The sequence below is a fragment of the Girardinichthys multiradiatus genome, chromosome 23 (assembly GCF_021462225.1).
Source record: "Girardinichthys multiradiatus isolate DD_20200921_A chromosome 23, DD_fGirMul_XY1, whole genome shotgun sequence".
Classification (NCBI taxonomy): Eukaryota; Metazoa; Chordata; class Actinopteri; order Cyprinodontiformes; family Goodeidae; genus Girardinichthys; species Girardinichthys multiradiatus.
In genome coordinates, this window is record NC_061815.1 from 24,506,330 (window position 1) to 24,528,991 (window position 22,662).

A 22,662-nucleotide genomic window follows, 5' to 3' on the forward strand; every position below is an offset into this window, starting at 1 on the left:
CAATGCGGCGTGGCATGGAGGCAATCAGCCTGTGGCACTGCTGAGGTCTTATGGAGGCCCAGGATGCTTCGATAGCGGCCTTTAGCTCATCCAGAGTGTTGGGTCTTGAGTCTCTCAACGTTCTCTTCACAATATCCCACAGATTCTGTATGGGGTTCAGGTCAGGAGAGTTGGCAGGCCAATTGAGCACAGTGATACCATGGTCAGTAAACCATTTACCAGTGGTTTTGGCACTGTGAGCAGGTGCCAGGTGATGCTGAAAAATGAAATCTTCATCTCCATAAAGCTTTTCAGCAGATGGAAGCATGAAGTGCTCCAAAATCTCCTGATAGCTAGCTGCATTGACCCTGCCCTTGATAAAGCACAGTGGACCGACACCAGCAGCTGACACGGCACCCCGGACCATCACTGACTGTGGGTACTTGACACTGGACTTCTGGCATTTTGGCATTTCCTTCTCCCCAGTCTTCCTCCAGACTCTGGCACCTTGATTACCGAATGAGATGCAGAATTTGCTTTCATCTGAAAAAAGTACTTTGGACCACTGAGCAACAGTCCAGTGCTGCTTCTCTGTAGCCCAGGTCAGGCGCTTCTGCCGCTGTTTCTGGTTCAAAAGTGGCTTGACCTGGGGAATGTGGCACCTGTAGCCCATTTCCTGCACACGCCTGTGCACGGTGGCTCTGGATGTTTCTACTCCAGACTCAGTCCACTGCTTCCACAGGTCCCCCAAGGTCTGGAATTGGCCCTTCTCCACAATCTTCCTCAGGGTCCGGTCACCTCTTCTCGTTGTGCAGCGTTTTCTGCCACACCTTTTCATTCCCACAGACTTCCCACTGAGGTGCCTTGATACAGCACTCTGGGAACAGCCTATTTGTTCAGAAATTTCTTTCTGTGTCTTACCCTCTTGCTTGAGGGTGTCAATAGTGGCCTTCTGGACAGCAGTCAGGTCGGCAGTCTTACCCATGATTGGGGTTTTGAGTGATGAACCAGGCTGGGAGTTTTAAAGGCCTCAGGAATCTTTTGCAGGTGTTTAGAGTTAACTCGTTGATTCAGATGATTAGGTTCATAGCTCGTTTAGAGACCCTTTTCATGATATGCTAATTTTGTGAGATAGTAATTTTGGGTTTTCATGAGCTGTATGCCAAAATCATCCATATTAAGACAATAAAAGACCTGAAATATTTCAGTTAGTGTGCAATGAATCTAAAATATATGAATGTTAAATTTTCATCATTACATTATGGAAAATAATTAACTTTATCACAATATGCTAATATTTTGAGAAGGACCTGTACATTTGAGTCTTGATTGGATGGATAGATGACTACACCCTGTGGATATGTCACAGCTTACACAATAAATGAGGCAAATTAACATTTCATACTCACTATAGTATATTCAGCATGACTTCAGGAAAATAAGCTTTTTTGTTTCCGAAATGTTAGAATAAAAACATTTTTACAAATTGTAGGTTTTCAAAGTGTTTGTTTTTGTCCAACTACAGTGGAGTACTGTTGCACCTCTCCAAGCCTTTTAATTTAAAAACTGCCACACCTGGTCTGATCTCTTCCAAGCAGTCCAGAACTGGGTTACTGTGAGTCAGCTGTTCTTTCCTCTGAGACGAAGCGAACTCATCCTGCATTCTGACAGACACTGTGTGCGGTGAGATCGGCTCTTCGTCCCCCTGCTCTTCGTTCTGACCCGCCTCACAACTGAAGCTGCAGCAGACAGTTGCCTTGGTGATCAAGCGGTCAAGGGGTTTGAGAGAATGCATCCACTTGGGCAGGAAGTCCCAGGTCTGGAGTTTAGTGGGTAGATACCGGGGACTGTGAGCCTGCATCATATTTACTGCAGCAATGAAGATAGTGACACCCAAAAAAGGACCCCCGACTCCAGCCATCACCCGCCAGCCGGCCAGCGAGAGGCCCAGTACCAGGGAAGGAAGGAGCAGGAAACAGAGGAGGAGGTACAGGACTGCAAACCAGCGGTATTTGGCAGTGCGTTCACCCAGAACATTAGCCATCCTTATGGGCAGACGCATGAATGGAACAGGATACCACAGCAGGATGCCAAAAACATTGAAGAAGAGGTGACAAAGAGCAATCTAGGTGCAAAAAAAAAGCAAACAGTTTAAAAGTAAGGACCAAATATTTCTTCTTCTATGTAAGTCTAGGAATAACAAAATTGTGATTACATCTAATAAAACAGAAACAAACCTGAATGGAGGCTGCTAGTTTGTTCCCAGGACTGGCCAGAGCTGCCAGTAAGGCTGTAGCAGTGGTGCCCATGTTGGAACCCAGTGTGAGAGGATAGGCCCGTTCCAGACTGATGACACCAATTCCTAGCAGATAGGACAAGAAAACATGCTGTGTAAAGGGAGAGCAAAAGCAAAAATTGTGTCAGTGATGGCTCATTTCTCTTCATTTGCCGTTTTGTTTTTACTACATGTTTCCACAGCGTGGTAACTCAGATTCCACCGGGAGGAATCTGAAATCCAATATGCAGGACAAGCAGAAATCAATTTTTGTAATAAAAGCTGTTTTTGCCTTTTCATTTTAAGCTTGGTTAATTACCTCTGTTGGAAGTGGGGATTATTCTGATCTCATATTTATCACTGTGTAGCAGGCCGATGACTCAGTCATCGCTGATTTTATATGCTTCTTTTAGCCGTCCACAGACAGTGCCGGTGATGAAACGTGTTTTTACAACTTCCATGACTCTGTCAGTGGATGTATGTAGTCCTTATTTTTATCTACAAATTACAGGAAAATAAAATCTCGCTTTTTTAATTGTAAAAATGACAAGTTTTCTTCATAACAAATGCAGCCTTGTAAAACTGGGGTGCAATTTTTTGCTTTTGTAGTAAATGTCTTTTCAGAGGTTATGGTGTTAAAATTTATATCTAGGCACAGAAACCAACGTCCTTGGAAAAAAAAGCCAAGTTTATTAGCTATCAAGTTTCAGTAAATTCTTTAAATCTGAATAATATTTAAAACCTCTGTGCCTTAATGTTGTAAAGGTTTTTTCTGTCTATTTAATGCTCATAGACTTCAAATGGATCAAGCATGATTTATGTTGCGGTAGCCTCATCCTTTTATTTATTACGATTTGTTTTCCATCAGCACAATTTGATAATACAGTAAACATCTCAAAACATTAAGTCAGTGTTTTAGTTCTCTAAATATTTACTGCAATTTTGCCATCATGTCAATAACAAATTTTAAGGAAAATGTTGAGTATGAAAATATGATATATTAAAAAAAACTATATGTTAGAAATTAAAATGATATAGCAATGTTGACTCCAGGCCCAAATCAGCTCTGATGTAAATGTAAACAATTTTATAAAAAAATAGCTTCACTTGGGGCAGGGTAGCTCCAGTTTTACATTCTACGTGGGAGGAATTTGGAAAGGTATTATATGCTCTAATATTTTATGGATTTCCTGCAGACAAAAGAGAAACATAAGCCCCTTGATTTATATAAATTATATAAATTATATAACTATATAATTTAATATAAGCAGAAATATATTTCTGCTCGAAATATAAGCCCCTTGTTCAGAGGCAACCTGTAATAAAGAGGACTGTGAGAAAATGGTGACAGGAAGCTGAAGAAGCTCTGCAAGGTTGCTTTGAGGGTACAGACTGGGACGCATTGTGCCAGCCACATGGAGAGGACATCAATGCCATGACTGAGTGTGTAACCGACTATATAAACTTCTGTGTGGATAACATCATCCCCACCAGAACCGTGAGATGCTTCCCCAATAACAAACCTTGGATCACCAGTGACCTGAAGGACCTGCTTAACAAGAAAAAAAGAGCCTTCAGAGAGGGAGACAGAGAATTATTGAGGAGTTTACAGAAGCAACTTAAAGTCAAGTTAAGAGACAGCAAGGAGGTGTACAAGAAGAAGCTGGAGAGCAAGCTCCAGCAAAACAATATCAGAGATGTGTGGTCAGGGATGAAGAAGATCACAGGCTTCAAGCAGAAGGATGATCAGACCGATGGAGGTCTGGACAGAACCAATGAACTAAACACATTCTTCAATAGGTTCAGTTCAGAAACAAACTTCACATCCTCCTCTCCAGCTCACAGCCAAACAGACATTCCACCTTCCTTTTACCCACAGGACCACAGCTGTCCAGTAACACCTCAAATTTTTTAACTTCCACCTCAGCCATAGACCCTTCTGCTTCTACATGTTTGCCTTCAACCATATCAGAAGATGTTGATGCTTCCTTTGCTTCTCCCTTCCACCTGTGTGTCTCAAGAAGTCAAGTGAAGATGCAACTGGAGAGACTGAATCGGAATAAGGCTGCAGGTCCAGATCATATCAGCCCTAGAGTCCTGAAGGCCTGTGTAGAGCAGCTCTGTGGGATTCTGCAGCACCTCTTCAACCTTAGCCTGGCCCAGAAGGTTCCGGTGTTGTGGAAGACCTCCTGTCTTGTTCCGGTACCAAAGAAAACTCACCCATCAGTCCTCCATGACTATAGACCTGTTGCCCTGACATCTCACATCATGAAGGTCCTAGAGAGACTCCTGTTGGCCCACCTGAGTAAGCAAACAGTAAACCATCAGGACCTCCTTCAGTTTGCTTATCGCTGTGGAGTTGGAGTTGAAGATGCCATCATATACCTGCTTCAACAAACCCACTGTCATCTGGACAAAGCCAGCAGCACTGTGAGGATCATGTTCTTTGATTTCTCCAGTGCATTTAATACAATCCAACCTGATTTGCTTTGTCAGAAACTCCAGAAGACTCAGGTGGAGGCCTCAACAATCTCCTGGACCAAAGACTACCTGACAAACAGACCACAGTTTGTGAGACTGAAGGTTTATGAGTCTAACCAGGTAGTCAGCAGCACAGGAGCACCACAGGGGACTGTACTCTCACCATTCCTTTTCACTCTGTACACCTCAGACTTCCAGTACAAGACAGACTCCTGTCATCTGCAGAAATACTCGGATGATTCTGCAGTCGTGGGGTGGATCAGAGATGGACAAGAAGCTGAGTACAGGAAGGTGGTGGACTGCTTTGTGGCATGGTGTGGAAACAATCATCTCATTTTGAACGTGACTAAACAAAGGAGATGATTGTAAATTTTAAGAGAAACAGGAATAAGTCAAAAACTATTTCTATCATGGGAGAAGAAGTGGAGGTGGTGGAGGAGTATAAATACCTCGGTGTTCACCTGGACAACAAACTGGAGTGGAGATGCAACTGTGAACCCATCTACAAGAAGGGACAGAGCAGACTGTACTTCTTGAGGAAGCTTAGGTCCTTTGGTGTTTGCAGCAAGATGCTGCATATCTTCTATAAGTCTGTTGTGGAAAGTGTGATCTCTTCTACCATCATCTGCTGGGGAAGCAGCATCAGAACCAGGGACTTAAAAAGGCTCAACAAGCTGATAAAAAAAGGCTGGCTCTGTTCTGGAGACTCTTCTGGAACCTCTGGAGATCATTGTGGAAAGACGGATTCTTCATAAAATGAAGAACATTATGGAGAACCCTGAGCATCCTCTTCATGATACTGTCCTACAACAACAGTGTCTTCAGTCAGAGGCTTCTTCAGATCTGCTGTAAGACGGAGCGCTACAGGAGATCCTTCCTGCCCACAACCATCAGCATCTACAACGGCTCTTTGAAGAAACCTTCATAATATGAGCTACAACAACATTTAATTTCCCTTTGGGATTAATAAAGTATTTTTGAATTGAATTGAATTGAAACATAGAATAGAAGTTAAACAATAGAAGTTAAAAAGGCAGATTTCTAACAGATTTAACCTTTTGTGTGAATGGCACATAATCTAAAAATATAAGTGTAAGTTATTATTTGTGTTGGTGGTCTCTGAGTTTGCTCAGCTCTTTAGAAAGTAAATAGGAGTTCAGTATAGATCTGGTGACATTCATCCTTCAAAAAGACTACTTAAGTGCTTCCTTGGGTTCTTTTTGTTGCATCACATGGGAATTTACTCCAGTTATTATCTTCTGCTCCTAACTGATTTTCCATGTTTCCACTAAATTGTTAAAATCTTACATTCATGGACTTTGTAATTTCACCATACAAGTGCATGTTTCCCTTTTGGCAAAATGTTTCTGATGATTAGATTTAAATAAAACTCGTCAATTTCTTTATGCATTCATTAATTCCTGATTCGCATGATATGGAGACTTTTCACTTAAGTTCCTCCTGCATTGCTGAACAGGTCACAAGTGCTTCTGTGACCAGCTTGGCAATTAAGAGCATCAGCTGAGTCATATAACGGGTTTGACATGTTTTCTGTCATTTCACATTTCCAGTAAATATAAGAGAAAGGGACCTCAGGGGGACAGAGACTGAGCTTTCTTTTATTTGTCATGTGTAGTCATTCACAAATGCTCATCATTTATCTTTTACACATAACATTTTAATTCTATTAATGTGGAAGAGAAGCGTGTTACTCACCTACTAGTGGAGTCATAGTTGAGGTGAAAACGGAGCTACTCTGGACCAGAAATGTAACCCCTGCTCCAACAAACATGGCAATGTACCCTGCTAGCCATCCAAATGGATGTGGCAGGTCTGTTGGGAGGCGAGTAAGAAAAAGTATTTATGCAACAAATTACAAGCACCAAAAGATTTTTCTAAAGAATAAATGAAACTGTAATATCTGTCTATAGGTTAAAAGCAGGCTATTGATAAGCAGTGAAGCATAATAGTTTTTTTTCCTGAATTATTATTAACTCCATGAGTATAAAATCATATCTAGAGAGAGGACCTACCTGTGTTAATGACTTTATGGATGACCTTTGCCACTTGGCCTTGAAGAATAGAGTTGAGCAGTTTGACCAGAAGCAGCAGACATGTGCAGAGGACGACCAGAGAGGCTGCCAGGAGAATCAGGCCCACTGAGAGATCTGACAGCTCTGTGGATGCAAACAAATGTCGGCCTGCAAAGAGCCGGAGTCCACAAACATCAGGGTATTTTCTCACTCTGAATTTTAATGTCCATGTTGAAGAAAAAAATGTTTCATAGCAAAACTACAAACTCACACTTGACATGTGTTGACGATGAGTCAAAACTGAGACCACAGTTTTCAACACTTTTATTGGCAGCAGACTGCAGAAGGAGAGATGTAAAGTTTCATGAAAGGCACTTTTATACCACAGAACGTATGTGGAGTAGACCAGCTTTTACCAATGCTGTGTCAGCCTGGCACCACTCTTTCACCAAGCTCCGGTTCCTCATGCCCTCATTTCCCATAGCGATCCCTGTGATCACACATTTGTCCAGCTAAGGGTGACAGGAGATATTTTTTCAGCACATAGTAAGGTTAAAGAATTAGAAAAGCTTTCAAATCGTCTGCTGCTTTTTACAAGTCAGTTTGGGTTCATTTTGCCGTGAATAAAAGCTTTGATGTGTCTGCCAGGTCACCATCTTACTAGCATCTTATTTTTGCAACAGCCTTTTCTTTGTATCATGTCCAGCAATTAATTCCACAATTAGAAATTTGTATGTTAATGTTGGATGCTAAACTCAGATCCAACACGATCCAGTCTTGACAGGATATTCATACTTTATCTGGGTAATCTGATGTACGGCTAGTACTGGGTCATATGTGTCAGATGTGCTGGATACCTTTTTGCTGGATGAATATTAATTTAAACCGTGATGACCGTTTTGAGGATCTCCTGAAAAGGTTTCAGCTTGGTTAAATTGTTACAGTTATTTAATACTTTTTAAAACTGAGACAACTCACACAGAACCACTTATAAAAACTGTTAGTCAGATTTTATCACTCATGATTTGCTTGTTAAGGTGTGTTGGAAGACCGAGTTCCTAGACAGAGAATGTCGGAGGTCCCCTGGCCTGCCCTGAGTTCAAAATCAAAATGGCTGCTGCTTTCAGTAGCGGTCATTACACAAATAGCACCCTGGATGTGCCCCTAGTTCTACGCCCTCAAAGAGATGTAAATAAACTACAGAACAGAATAGAGGTTTTGCCTTCATCTGTATTTCAAGGAGTCTCTATCCAGTGTGGAATTGTCCAGTTCAGGTTTAGTCTGTGTAGTTATGTTTGATTTTGAACAGGTCTAGATCCTTTAAAAACTGTGAAATAGCCCATTAATTCAACAGAATCAGACACTGGACATGCAAGTAAACAATAAAAAGCTGCTCTTGCTCCAACGACTGCTTGAGCCACCCCCTATGGTGGGCCCTATGGTCCATGTAAAAATGCCACATATATAACATTGCGAAGGTTGCTGGAATACAGGCTTATTTGCATAATGACCTGTGTCTCTCCAGAGCAGATAAAATCTGTTTATGAACTTGCTACGTTACATTTAAATCCATCCATCCATCCAATCTCTGTTCTTAGCAGGTTTTAAATAAAGCCTGAGCACTTTAGTGCTCTGTCTGGCAGAATAAGTTCAAATTTTTTTATTTAAAATTTTCTGTTTTCACAAAAGGGGGGATAATTCAGGAAATTTTAGCCTGGAAAAGTAGGGAAATTTAACACTGGAAATGTGCTATAAACCACCATGACAAAGTCTCTTCTGGTAAAGAATGACTTGTTGGAGGTTTTTCGTAATTAATGTATAATGTTGTTGCAAGACAAAACTATGGCTTTCATTTTAATAATGAAAGATGTAATTATTAATCATTTGTCTGATCTCCATCATGATTACTGCTGACGCATTGCAGCTGCCCCTGAGTGAAGAACATTCTGAAGGCTTGCATGCTCCCTCTTAATATCTCAATGCTCTTTGCACAAATAATGTCACCGAATGAACGGCGACAGGAGAGCTGCTGTGTGAGCTTTACTAAACAGGGTATTTTCAAAAATGACTAACCAATGGTTTTTACCTGTATAATGAGCTTGGTGACCGGCTCAGTAATAACCTTCAGTAGCTCAGGTGCTTCCTCTCCAGGCTGCAGTCTAAAGACGCTGACCAGCCGCTGGGACAGCTGGGTGATCATCCCGCTCACCACCTCCAGAGGCAACAGCACCAGGACCGACAGCCAGTTAAAGCAGTCATGGACTGTTGCTCCGGCAAAGGCCCTGTGGTGGGTCACAGTCATTACCTCTGCTCACCAAGGTCACTCAGCATCAGGCTGATCATCTACTTTGAGTAATTGCATGTTAATCTGATTTTTACAGCTGCACTTTTCTAGACATGAGTAATGTAATGAGCATTTCTGTTTTGACTCTGTTTATTACAAAATGTTGATTAAAAAAAATTATTTATCCATTCAGATAAAATAATATGCCATCTGTTCAGTGCGTTATCATTTCATGACAGATATATTTGCTGGTGTGGAATTAGACTGGATGCATGCCATTATTGTCACTTTTACACTGAAATAGAGCTTTTGAAGCAGCAAACAGCTGCCAGTACTTTCTCTTCCTCCTCCTCCACTTTCATCCCTGCAGTTTCCCTCTTTATTGTCCCCCATATAATCATGACTTGTCCGTTTTAGTATCCTCTTCCTTGCTCCCATGTTTCCTCCATTCTTTGACTTGTCACATTTGTTCACTCACCGTTGAAACTCATTTCTCTCTGCAGCCTGCATCATGGCCACCATGGTGTTGGTGACAGAGGTTCCAATATTGGAGCCCATGATAACTGGGACGGCCAACTTCACCTCCAACACTGCGATGAGAGACAGGATTGTCAATATGTCGTACCGTGCACATGCAAAAAGAGCTGTTTTGAACTTAAATGTCCAAGTTTATGGAGAGGAATAATAACAATACATGAACCACTCCTCTGTGAATGCAACAGGAGTTTTAATGGTTGACGAAAGACGGTTATAATTTCCAAGAGGAGGCAGTTTTACAGGAGAGGTTAATGTAAGAACAGAGAAGACACACATCATGGAGACAAACATCCTCCCCTTCCTGTATGTTTGATAATTATCAGCAATCTGTTTCTTTGCTGTTTTAAAAGGGCCAGAGAGCCAGCTTCTGTAGCATGACGTCACTGATTTTATAGACCAACTGTGGAGCCTGAGCTGATATAGAGTTCCTAGAAGGCAAGAAAAACTAGACTGAATGAATTGGTAGAGTGATTTGATATCTGCTTTGACCTGAGATCAGAATATAATTTAGACAAATTTTCACCACTGCCCTATTATCTCAGAAATACATAAATACTGAGAACTGCTGGCAGAATGAACTGTATCAGCCCCAGCCAAGGGTAAAAATTTGAACAATATCTATTAAGACTATTAAAAGCCTTCCTCACATTTTAATGGTGCAATAACTACAGTGCCTTTTTTTCACATTTTTTACCTCACAACCACAAGCAACAATATATCTTATAACGATTTTATGTGATAGACCCACACAAAATTGTACATATTCATGAAGATGTTAAAAGATTATACATTTAATACTTCTTAAAAGTCTTTAATAATAAAAAATCTAAAAATTTAGTCATGCATTATTCATACAATACTTCTAGAACCATTATAGGTTATTGATCTATGACGTTCCACTTTTCCTTCTGCAAGGTGAATTTCCACCCCAGTCTAAAGTCTTTTGTAGCCTCTGACAGGTTTACTTCCAGGACTGGTCTGTATTTTGCTCCATCTGTCTTCCTATAAACTCTGACCACCATCCCTGTACCTGCCCAGTAAACACTCGCAAAGCATGATTCTGCCACCAGCATATTTCACAATTGGGATGGTGTGTTCATGGTGATGTACAGTGTTACTGTCATGGATTGCATACGTTTGGCAGGACCAAAGTGCAGACAAGAGGACGGAAGTCGCATGGTGATTTGAAGAGCATTTAATAATTAAGAACTTACAGAACTGAACATAAGCTGGGTTACAGGCAGGAAGACGGAAAAATGAAACGGGGAGGTAAGCAGGGTACTATACGGGGTAGACATCAGGAGGAACCAGTGGCAAACAATGAAAATAGCGGAGTATGAGTACTGAGGAAGGGAGGAGAGTGGACCAATGAACCAAGTGAGGTCATCAAAGGGAATCAGGGACAGCTGGTGGAAGAGGGACTGAAGAGAACTGAGAGAGAGTGACCAATGAACACAGATGAGCATGGAGTGCAAGGAGCTGATAGAAAACAGGAATAAGCAAACAATGAGACTAACTAATCATAACCTAGGAGGAACTTGATCTATAAGGAAATATAAATTAACACATCTAACACGGGAATCCAGGGAAGTCACAAAAACCAAACAGAATGAATCTAATAAACCTGAATGAACTGAAATAAAACAGGTGAAAAACAAGGCAGTCAAAGGAGATAAACAGAACTCAAACTCAAAACCTAAAATGGGCAGATTGTGACAGTTATAGTGTTGTTTTCTGCCACATAAAGTGATTTACATCCAAGACAAAAAGTTGAATCTCATTTAACAAGAGCAACATCTTCCATATGTTTTTTTGTGACTTTTACCCAGATTTATGGGCATCTTATCAGCAGATTCTCATACCTGAGCTGTGAATTACTACAGCTCCCCCAGAGTTGACATAGGTCTTTCTGCTGCTTCTTTCAGAAATGCTAAATTGCACACAAGTGAACTCTTTTTACAATTTAGGGGACATCTGATGAATTTCAAGGGGTGTGAATATGTTTGCAAGGCACTGTATGTGCAGCTGCTTTAATTATCAAATACTCTAAATAATTAATGTTAAGGTAACAAGCTAAATACAAAAACGATTTAATTCCTTATGATTGTATGACTGCAGTAACTGGTTTTATTAATTTAGATAAACATTTTGAAAGTATATTGGACAATTTTATTTTCTTGAATCTGAAATTTTATTGACTTTATGAACAAAAAAACTTAATGATAATACATTTGGAAATATAGACAAAGCACATGGCAGCACAGTTGCTGCTTATTTCCAGATAACACCAGGTAGATGCTGGGATCTGTTGTGACCTTGCAACACTATACGATTCAGTAGCTGTAGCCTACATGTTTTTGTCCTCTTATGTTAACTGTGTTAAGCCTTTGTGACCATTTGCAGTCATGTGGCAAAAATAAGGCACACTATTAAATATTTAGTTTTCTAAAAGAAATGTTCACATATAGATGTCCAATATTTCCTATCTTTGGAAATGAATGAGATTTAATTATAGGTGAAACCAAAATGTTATCTTTACTCATCAAACAAATATATGTATTCTAATGGAGAAAAAAGTTTGGACACCCTACACCCTAGTACAGGGGTGTCCAACTCTAGTCCTTACGGGGCGGTGTCCTGCAGGTGTTAAATGTGTCCTTTTTTTAACACAGCTGATTTAAATGGATAATTTACCTCCTCAAGATGTTTTCAAGTTTTCAAGAGTCCTGGTAATCAACCACCCATTTGATTTAGGTGTGTTGAGTCAAGGGGACATCTAGAACATGTAGGACACCTATGCCCCAATAACTTGTTTCTCCCCCTTTAGCTGAAATAACTTCAGTGAGACCCTTCTACTTTCCATCCACCACTCTGTCATTTACCTAAAGACAATTTGCTACATTACTCACTTTCAGCTGTCATATTTTTGTGGAGTTTCTTTCATACAAAGACCGTTTTAAGTCATCCCACGGCATCTCAATGAGGTCAAGGTCTCTTCTTTGACTCAGCCCAGGACTTTCATTTATTATTTCTCAGCCAGTTCTTGGTAGATTTACAGATGTATCTTGGGTGACCAACATGTTGTAGGATCCAATTCTGATTTACAGGCATGCACCTCCAGCTACTACTTTGAACCGAAGCAAGAGCCTGTTGTTTATGGAAGCAAATCGTTACCATATTTCAAATGAAAAAGCATTTTCAGAAATGTAATCAGTAATCAATCATCCTATTTGCATTTGCATTTTCTTCTTCACGACTGCACATTTTATGCCATAATCAAAAAGAAAACAAAGCAGACATTCGGTGGCAGCTTCGGTGGCAGGCTGTGGCAGTTCCGCCACAGCCTGCCACCGAAGCTGCCACCGGAACTGCCACAGTCTGCCGCACGGTGGCACGGGATTCCGCGAGGATGCCAGAAGGTGCCAGACTGGCCGTAAAAGCTTGCCAATGCGGTTGCCGCTGTTTTTGTGGAAGCTGATGCTGATTATCGGCAAATGGGTTGTCATTGTTGTTATAGCCTGTTACCTTTAAAGAATGATTTAATTATTGATCATTATTTAATAAACAGCTTTAGACCCATAACATAATGTGACTGTATTTACTTGACATGGAAAATAAATAGCACTATGTGTATGTGTGACGTGTTGAAAGGATGACGAAGATTTATTGCACAAACAGCCGGTTTATTATAGAGCACGAGCAGCTATTCTGAATCGTCACTCACAGAAAAATATAAATAAATGCTTAAAAACACGCTGGATGTCCCAGGCCATGAGGATGCCACCGGAACTACCAGTTCTGCCTGCCACTGCCACAAATTGAGCTCGGCCCTGCTGCAATTCAATCAATTTCTCGGCATGTTTGCAATGTAATGCACTGCAGACGTGCACAGCGCCCCCTACCGAACAAGATGGGTAGCTCGGTCAGCGGGAGCTGAGGAAGAGAAGCTGCTGACGTCACTCTTCTGCGCCCGCAGCTCGGAATGCTTTTTCGTTTTCGAGTTCTGGGCAGTACTTTGCGGGCAGACCACGAAAACGAAAAAGCAATGTCTGCTTTGTTTTCTTTTTGATTATGGCATAAAATGTGCAGTCGTGAAGAAGAAAATGCAAATGCAAATAGGATGATTGATTACTAATTTTATTTATGGGTCAAATAACGCAGCCACATTCTTAAAATTAAAAAGCATTTCTGGAAATGCTTTTTCATTTTCAAATTTTACATTTCAAATTGAATTTCGGCATATTTGCTGGGGTACATTTTAAAAAATAAATCTCAAATGTCTTTTTTTTTTTCATTTTAATTAAGTGAAAGAATGAGCAGTTTTGAAGAAGAAAATTAAAATGCAAATAGGATGATTGATTACTAATTTCATTTATGAGTCAAACAATGCAGCCACATTCTTAAAATGAAAAAGCATTTCTGAAAATGCTTTTTCATTTGAAATATGGTAACGATTTGCTTCCATAGGTTGTAGGTTCTTTGATGGACTTTAGGGGTTTTGAAGACTTCTTTTAGCATATTACAGCCCTCCTTCAGGGTGAACTTGCTTTGGCGGCCAGAGTGAAATATCTTGGCAGTTGATTTGAATGTCTTCAACTTGTGGAATATTTTCTGACCAGTGGACCAGCAATGTCTGATTTCAAAATATTTTGAGACATCTTTAAACTACTACCAAACTCTTTTTCTTCCTGAAGGCCTTAGATAGCTATCTTTCCATAGTATTTACTTTCACTTCTGCAGTCAGGAAGACACCACACTAAATATCGGAGGTAAGACAACACTCCTTCAAAATACAGAGTTCTAATTCTAATCGTGTGAATCTGATGTAATATACCTGAATTGGCTATTTTAAATAGGGTGTTATGGCCAGAGGCCATTTTGGTTGCATAATCCTGTGATTGCAGATTGGTGAGTGATTGGCCTCAGCTGTGGAGTTTCCCATCACTGGTTGCCTGGCGTCTCATGACTAATCCAAATGGACATTCCCATGAACCCTTTTGGACTCTTCATTTCCGGCTTTTCAAATCACAGAGATGACCCTCCTATAGAAACTCTCCTCGTCTGTTTATGAGAGCGGCTATGATTTAATCTGAGCAGCTCGCCTCGCTTTGACAGGGCACCTTTTCAAAGGGACTTAGCTTTGGACTTGGCTTGTTTACTTCTGGAAAAAAATGTTTGTTAACTCAAACTAATGTTGATGCCATTTGATGTGTGAACCTGCCTTGTTAACTTTTTTTTCCTGGTTGTAAAAACCTTGTTGCTTTGAAGCTTTCTTGTAAAAGCTTAATGAACTGTTCATGGTACGGTCCTGTGTTTTACAAAATCTCAAAGATTGAACAATAGGTTTTTGACCAAAAAAAAAGTGTTTCACCTACTTTAATGTTACATTTCCTTTTCTCCGAGCCGAGCTGGGTCGTAACATAGGGATAAATGCGAAGGTGTCCTAATTTATCCTCACCACAAATAGCTTTTTTTATTACAGAACATTTTCAGATATTTTAAAAAGTCTTTCCTTAAATTTTTGTTGTTTTTCACATTACTTAATCATTTTTGTTAGAACTGATATTAAATAGCGATGTCCAAAAATGCAAGAAAAACATGTAACCTTTCATATGGTCTCCTGAATTTTTTTCACATGATTGTAGATCTGACATATATTGTTTTGCATAACTTAATTTTCTGCTACCAGGCTCTGGTGATAGACTCACTCCATGTTTTCTCCACTTTTGTTTTTTTAATACGCAAACCAGCCAGAGTGGTTATTTCTTTTTCTATATGCAGTTGCTGCTTTTGCCACAACACATCTTAGTGTGAACCTTAGTAAAGAAACACAAAATTCTCCCATTATTTCAGTACAGGTACACTTACACCTACACAGTTTCAAGCATTTTTAATTCAGACAACAATACATTTGTTAAAACTAATACTGGCTAAATAAGGTGCTAAAATTATTCATGTTATCAGGAAAGGTAAGGTATAACATAGTAAGAGCATTTCATAAAGTACTGGTTTTGGTGTTTTAGGGCTATACGTGCCAGTTTATGTCTTCAGTTAGGAGTCAAGATAAGAAACGCACTGCATGCATTTTAATGTGTACTGGATTGAATCTCCTTTTCTCCACATACATATGATAATATAACGCATTTAATATGGGTTGATTTTGCTAAATTAATCTAGATATTATCTATGCTAATAGAGAATCAAACAACATGACGCTCTGTTGTCTCAGTCAGTTGGGTTTTGAAGCCAATTTTTTATGTACTATTGTTGGAAATGCACAAAGGGAGTTTCCCGTTCTCAGGGGCTTTTTGCTGTCTGAATATTGGTCCATTTGATGCAATATCTTTGCATGCAAAGTAATTGCCTGGAGATATGAACACAATGCAGTAAACACACAAACTATATATGAGGCTTGTTATATATCTCTCTTCTTTTCATTTCAAAATCTTATTTGCAATTTAAACCAGCTCATATTCTAGCACTCATACATTCACACTTGCTATTATGCACCTACTCACATCCTGAGGCCACCAGACTGACAACAATGGAGGTGGAGGTTGATGAGCTCTGAACCAGGACTGTGACTAAGATCCCCACCACCAGCCCTGCCACAGGGTTGGAAAGCATGGCATTGTCCTGGAAAATGTCCCCCGCCACTTTACCTGGTGAAATATCCCCCCACGAACACAGAGAGAACACACAGACCAAACACAAACTAGATTGTGAGAGATGATATATCAGGAGCAGAGTTGAGCAACATTCAAACTGCTTATTTCCTATGATTCAAGAAGGTCACCAGATGAAGCTTGGCAGTAAATGATATAGTAGGATGGTGAATTGTCCATCACTGAGTCAATCTTTTGTCACAAATCAAATAGCTGAGTCACAGTCAGTCCACAGTGAGGGTTATGCTTACCCCCTGCTAACTGGAAGGCAGAGCTTAATGTGTCCAAAGAGCAAATGAAGAGGAAGAGGAGGATGAAAAGAAGAGGGATCTTTGATAGGTTGATAAGGAGCTGCTTGATCTTGCCTGGACTCACAGCTGTGATGTGCAGAGAGCTTTCTGTTTGAAACAAAGACCCAGGGAAAGGTTTAGACTTGCAGCAGGGTATAAATATCTTTAGACTGATCTATTTTCTCCAAATAGATATAGATGAAAACAAAAATTAGAATATTTTAAGCTAATGCATCACCTTTTCTCATGTGATATCTGTCTTCTGGATATTAAAATGTAGCTCTTGTATGATAACAAAGTCTTGAAACTTACTACAAATGCAGTCAGACACCTGCTGACTGACAAGCCAGATAATCCCATTGGCATTTTGCCTCTTTCTTGAACATGTTCCTCATCTACTAGGATTTCCTTTTCTGAAGAAATTAAAATGGCTTCCTCACCAAAAGATGAAAGTGTTATTCTCCTCTTGATGCATCCCATGTACCTTTTTCTCTGTGGACTCTGTCAGACGTTTTAATTGACAGTACGGTGAAAAGGTGATTGGGATGTTCACTGTAGCCCTCAGAGCTCCCTGTGAGGTCAAGGGAGGATCCGATCCCAGACTCCCTGTCCTCCTCCAGCATGACTTTGGGCTGGGAGGAATGCTGAACCACATGCATTCTCAAGCCTGAGAACAAAAGGTTCACATTTAGATTCTTAGGAATGACTTTAAAACTATCCATTTTGGCTTTTGATAATGCATTTGAGCCATTTTCTCCAGGAGGAATGTATACAACATGCATCTTGAGTGATTTTTAAGAGCAATAATGGCATCAAAAGGGTCAGAATTACACACAGACCCTCAAATACAGACAGCAATTTGGATCTGAACCATAAACAAACTCCTGGCATCTTGCTCCATGGACATTGGAATTCATTTAAACTGCTTAGTTTTTGGATCACCACCTTTCTTTAGAAAATTTTTGGTCTTTACCAACAGGCTGAGTCCATGCCAAGAATCCAACCAATTGAAAAACCACATCGATTTTGCCATGGTTTGAGGTCACATATTCAGTCAGAATTATGCAAGAAGCCTAGTGATGGCTACAAAAACCACATTATCCCAAAGTTTTATAACATGTAACACCATCTTGACAAACATTTAGAAACCATAGTTCAACTTTAGGACTTTCACGGTTTCATGTCTTTTGTCCATAACATTTTTAATAAAAACGTTACAGCTGTAAGTGAGGCCTGTGCCCCGACACAGGGCTCTGCAGCTGAGGAGCAAGAAGACATGTGGCGCTCTGAGTGCTGTGTAGAGATGCTCAAGTAATTAAAATCACAGGATGACATCACTGTAGATGAAACAGATGAGAGTGAAAGTGTTTATCAGCCACCTGCAGCAGTGAAAAAGAAGTCAGTGAAGACCAACATGTCTTGTATATGAGCCCATCTCCTACAGAGCCACTGAGAACAGCAGCAGATAAGCAATTGCAAAAGAACGAAAGCCACCCACGTTGTTTCTAAGTGGCTCCTGTATTTGAGGTCAGATTGAGTGCCACACCTCCCGGCAAATGAAAGGGTTTTCAAAATCAGCGTGAAAACATCAGTATCAGTGTAACTTGTCCTCCATTTCGTCTTTCTCAAAGATACCCTTCACCCCTCAAAGAGCAACGACTGCCTTTAGAGAATATCCTATTTTAAGCTCAAAGCGCCTGCTTGTCCCTTTTTTACACATCAGCCATATTTTAGAGCCTTCAAGGCAGTACGAACGCATCCCTTAAAAGCAAAGAGGATGGAAGTAATTACAGCCGTCAAAATTACAGTAATTACAGTCACTGCGTCATTAGCATTGTATGCGACATCTTCCAGCAGTTTCTAATGGGTGAAGAGGCCCTCTTAGCTTATGTAGTATATGTCTATTGCCGAAAGTATTGGGTCTCACCACCAAATAAATGAATTCTGGTGTTGCAATCATTTCCATGGCTGCAGCTGTATAAAATTTGGTGTGGAGAAACTTGACTGACCTGCACAGAGTCCTGACCGCAACCTTCTTAAACACCTTTGGGATGAAGAAGACTGGAGGCTGCAACTTTGGTTTTCTCATCTAACTATGACTCCTAAACCTTGTACAAGACTTTGCAGAATAGTTAAAGCTGCTATTGCTGGTAATTGTTGGTCCATTAACAAACTTGAACTTATAGATTAAGTATAGGGTGTCATCAAAATTCATGTACATGTAAAATTAGGCAAATACTTTTGGCAATATATTGTACATCTGTCTGTGGGAGCGGGTGAAACAGCGTCTATAGATCACAACTAAACAGTCTCTGATCATAGTTTGTATTGGTAAATGCACATTGAATGTTATCTAAATGCTGCTAGTTTCCGACATTTTGCCATTCTCTATTTTTTTAATTCATTGATAAGTTTTTCTTTAAGTCTGAACAGAGAAAAGCACTGATATTTGAATTTCCCCCCTGCAGCAGAAATTATGAGATATTGCAAGTTTTATGTACATACAGTACTGTTAAAAAGTTCTTGTACACTCAGACAACCTGAGTTAATAGAAAATACAGTTTTCAAATAATTAATTATCTTATTAGAAGAAAAAAATCGGTTCAAACCGACCTGTCTCTGTGTGAAAATCTAATTGCCCTCCTTGGTAAATCATTAAGTTACTGGGATTGCCCACATATTTAGTGCCTGAGTTTAATTACAAAAGCCAAACCCAGACCTGGTTACTATATGACCTATAAAAACAAGAAATTACTTAAATAAACCCTGTCTGACAACATGAAGTAAGGAGCAACACATTATTCCTCAATACAAAGAAACTAAAGAACATATGAGAAGCAAAGTTAATGGCATCTATCAGTCTGGATAGGGTTGCAAAGCCATTTCTAAGGCTTTGGGACTCCACCCAATCATATTGAGAAGTATTTTCTACAGTCTTCCAAAATTATTCCAACAGTGCATTGATGACGCTTCTAGGATGTCAGTGTTCATGAGTTAACCATAAGACAGAAATTGGGCAAAAAGTTCCAAGGCCAAAACCACAGCTGAGCAGAAGGAACACAAAAGCCCATCTCATTTTTACTAAAAGCATCTTGATGTTCTCTGAATCGAGGAGAAAAGAGTTCAACTTTTTTAAAAGGTGTGTGTTCCATTGCATTTGGTGCAAAACTGACAGCAACAAAAAAAAGAAAATATGATACCATACCTACAGTTCAACACTGTGGTGGTAGTGTGATGATCCTGGGCTGCTTTGCTTCTGTGGGACCTTGAACAACCACATATCCTGCTTTGTATCAGGATAATGTCTGTCCATGACTTATTGGACTTGAGTTCAAGCTCACTTGGGTTATGCAGTAGGACAATGGTCCAAAGCACAATAGCAAGTCCAAATTTGAGTAATTTAAAAATGAAAGTTTTGGAGTGACCTAGTCAAAGCCTGATATAAAATCCAACTAAGGTGCTGCATCGTTATCTTAAACAGGCCATACATGCTTTAAAACCCTCCAATGGGGCTGAGTTAAAGAGTCTGCAAAGTAAACTGAGCTAAATCCCTTCTCTGTGATGAGGAACTGATTGAAAGTTATTCTAAACGTTTGATGACACAAGAAGGGATTAAGTTTGATGGCCATTACATTTTCACATTGGGTGAGATTGGTTTGGGTATATTTTTCCTCAAAAAAGTCATTTGTATTTACTGAGGTTATCTTTGTCTGATATTTTATATGTCTGGTGAACTGAAACATTTAAGTGTAACAAAAAATGAAAAGACAGAAGTAATATGTGAAGGAGCAAACCATTTTCAAGGCACCCTATATGAAAAAAAAATAAATCAAAACTCAACAGAAAGTGTAGCTTCTTACCTGGTGTCAGACAGCTTTTGTGTGAGCCCTGTAAAGACAAGCATCAAGCTAGGGAGTAAATCATCTTTAAATATGCTGCGCTGACTTTCTGACCTGAAAGTGTCGAGAGGAGCACCTGTTCCTTTGGTGATTAACTCGAGAGAACACTGTTAATCAATAACACAAAGAGATAAGTTAATGATGCATTGGTTAAAAAGGCATGTAGTGCACTTGGTAATGATTGATGCTCTCACAAAAGGTCTATTTGTACTTGATTCAATGCCAGATAGAGGATCTAAAGATGAACCTGCCTGCTTGGTTTGGTCCAACACAGGAACACTGAGAGAAATCTGACACCTAGTGGTGAATTTAGAGGAATGGTGCAGATTGTGTTGGGCCTCATATTCTCACGCAACCATTTTCACCATGCTGTGGAACATAGCAAAGATTGGAGACAGGGTATTAAGTGATTGTTTGTCTTTCGAGATATGCCAGAGAAAGAAATTCAAACATTTGCAGAGTAATCTGCCCTCGACTGGTGTAGAGCATACAGGTGCCCTTTTTCTTCCCACTGCTTAAGTTCAAGTATGTTTTGACTGGGCAAAAGCCATCAGGGGGATTTATTGAAAGCCTCACAAACAGAGATGCACATTTACCTTTACACTCCACTGCTCACAGACGGTGTTCTCCTCAGCAGCAGTGTTAATCTGTGTAACAGGGTGAGATAAATATTAATAATTAGTTCAGCTCGAGTTTTGTATTATCAGCAGTCCTCTCAACTAGATCTGGCAAACCTGCTGACCTCAGGCTTGCATCCAAAAACCCAGTGGAGATGAACTCAACAACACACTTGGCCTTGTTTTTACATGCCAAACTATGATGGGAGCTAGGAGAAAAAAAAGTGACTCCACCTCTGTTGTTGGTGTTGCTCAGCTGTTTGTTGACCACAGGGGTGAAATCCTTCTGATTTGGCGCAATTACAGAGATAGAGTAGAACACAGATTCACTCACATGCAACCACTTATAAACGCACACACAGCTAAAGCTGCGACACAGCTCTTGGGCCCTTTGGTTAGAAAGCCCTCCATAATGCTGTTGATCCCCTCTACACACTACAGGCTGATCCAACTTTGATGTAATGTCCTTAAAACAAGTCAAAATGAGGTTCAGTATTGTGTGTGGCCTCCACGTGCCTGTATGACCTCCCTACAACGTCTGGGCATGCTCCTGATGAGATGGCGGATGGTCTCCTGAGAGATCTCCTCCGAGACCTGGACTTAAGCATCCACCAACTCCTGGACAGTCTGTGGTGCAACGTGACGTTGGTGGATGGAGTGAGACATGATGTCCCAGATGTGCTCAATCGGATTCAGGTCTAGAGAATGGGCGGGCCAGTCCATAGCTTCAATGTCTTCATCTTGCAGGAACTGCTGACACACTCCAGCCACATGAGTTCTAGCATTGTCCTGCATTAGGAGGAACCCGGGGCCAACTGCACCAGCATATGGTCTCACAAGGGGTCTGAGGATCTCATCTCAGTACCTAATGGCAGTCAGGCTACCTCTGGCGAGCACATGGAAAGAAATGCCACCCACACCATTACTGACCCACTGCCAAACCGGTCATGCTGAAGGATGTTGCAGGCAGCAGATCTCTCTCCACGGTGTCTCCAGACTCTGTCATGTCTGTCACATGTGCTCAGTGTGAACCTGCTTTCATCTGTGAAGAGCACAGGGCGCCAGTGGCGAATTTGCCAATCCTGGTGTTGTCTGGCAAATGCCAAGCGTCCTGCACGGTGTTGGGCTGTGAGCACAACGCCCATTTGTGGACGTCGGGCCCTCATACCATCCTCATGGAGTCGGTTTCTAACCGTTTGTGCAGACACATACACATTTGTGACCTGCTGGAGGTCATTTTGCAGGGCTCTGGCAGTGCTCCTCCTGTTCCTCCTTGCACAAAGGTGGAGGTAGTGGTCCTGCTGCTGGGTTGTTGCCCTCCTACGGCCTCCTCCACGTCTCCTGGTGTACTGGCCTGTCTCCTGGTAGCGCCTCCAGGCTCTGGACACTACGCTGACAGACACAGCAAACCTTCTTGCCACAGCTCACATTGATGTGCCATCCTGGATGAGCTGCACTACCTGAGCCACTTGTGTGGGTTGTAGAGTCCGTCTCATGCTACCACGAGTGTGAAAGCACCAAAAGTGACCAAAACATCAGCCAGAAAGCATAGGTACTGAGAAGTGGTCTGTGGTCCCCACCTGCAGAACTACTCCTTTATTG

General features: G+C 40.7%; 1 protein-coding gene across 1 annotated transcript; it reads right to left on the bottom strand.

Annotated features, from left to right (window-relative positions):
* Positions 1 to 1,227: 1,227 nt before the first annotated feature.
* Positions 1,228 to 20,429, bottom strand: slc34a1b (solute carrier family 34 member 1b). The gene is made up of 12 exons (XM_047354089.1): positions 20,405 to 20,429; positions 17,029 to 17,211; positions 16,506 to 16,652; positions 16,108 to 16,251; positions 9,531 to 9,642; positions 8,855 to 9,050; positions 7,185 to 7,280; positions 7,040 to 7,106; positions 6,769 to 6,936; positions 6,452 to 6,568; positions 2,217 to 2,341; positions 1,228 to 2,104 (listed from the first exon to the last, which is right to left on the bottom strand). Exons 2-12 carry the CDS (start codon positions 17,201 to 17,203, stop codon positions 1,499 to 1,501), a joined length of 1,953 nt encoding a protein of 650 aa, XP_047210045.1. The 5' UTR covers positions 17,204 to 17,211; positions 20,405 to 20,429; the 3' UTR covers positions 1,228 to 1,498.
* Between the last annotated feature and the right edge of the window lie 2,233 nt (positions 20,430 to 22,662).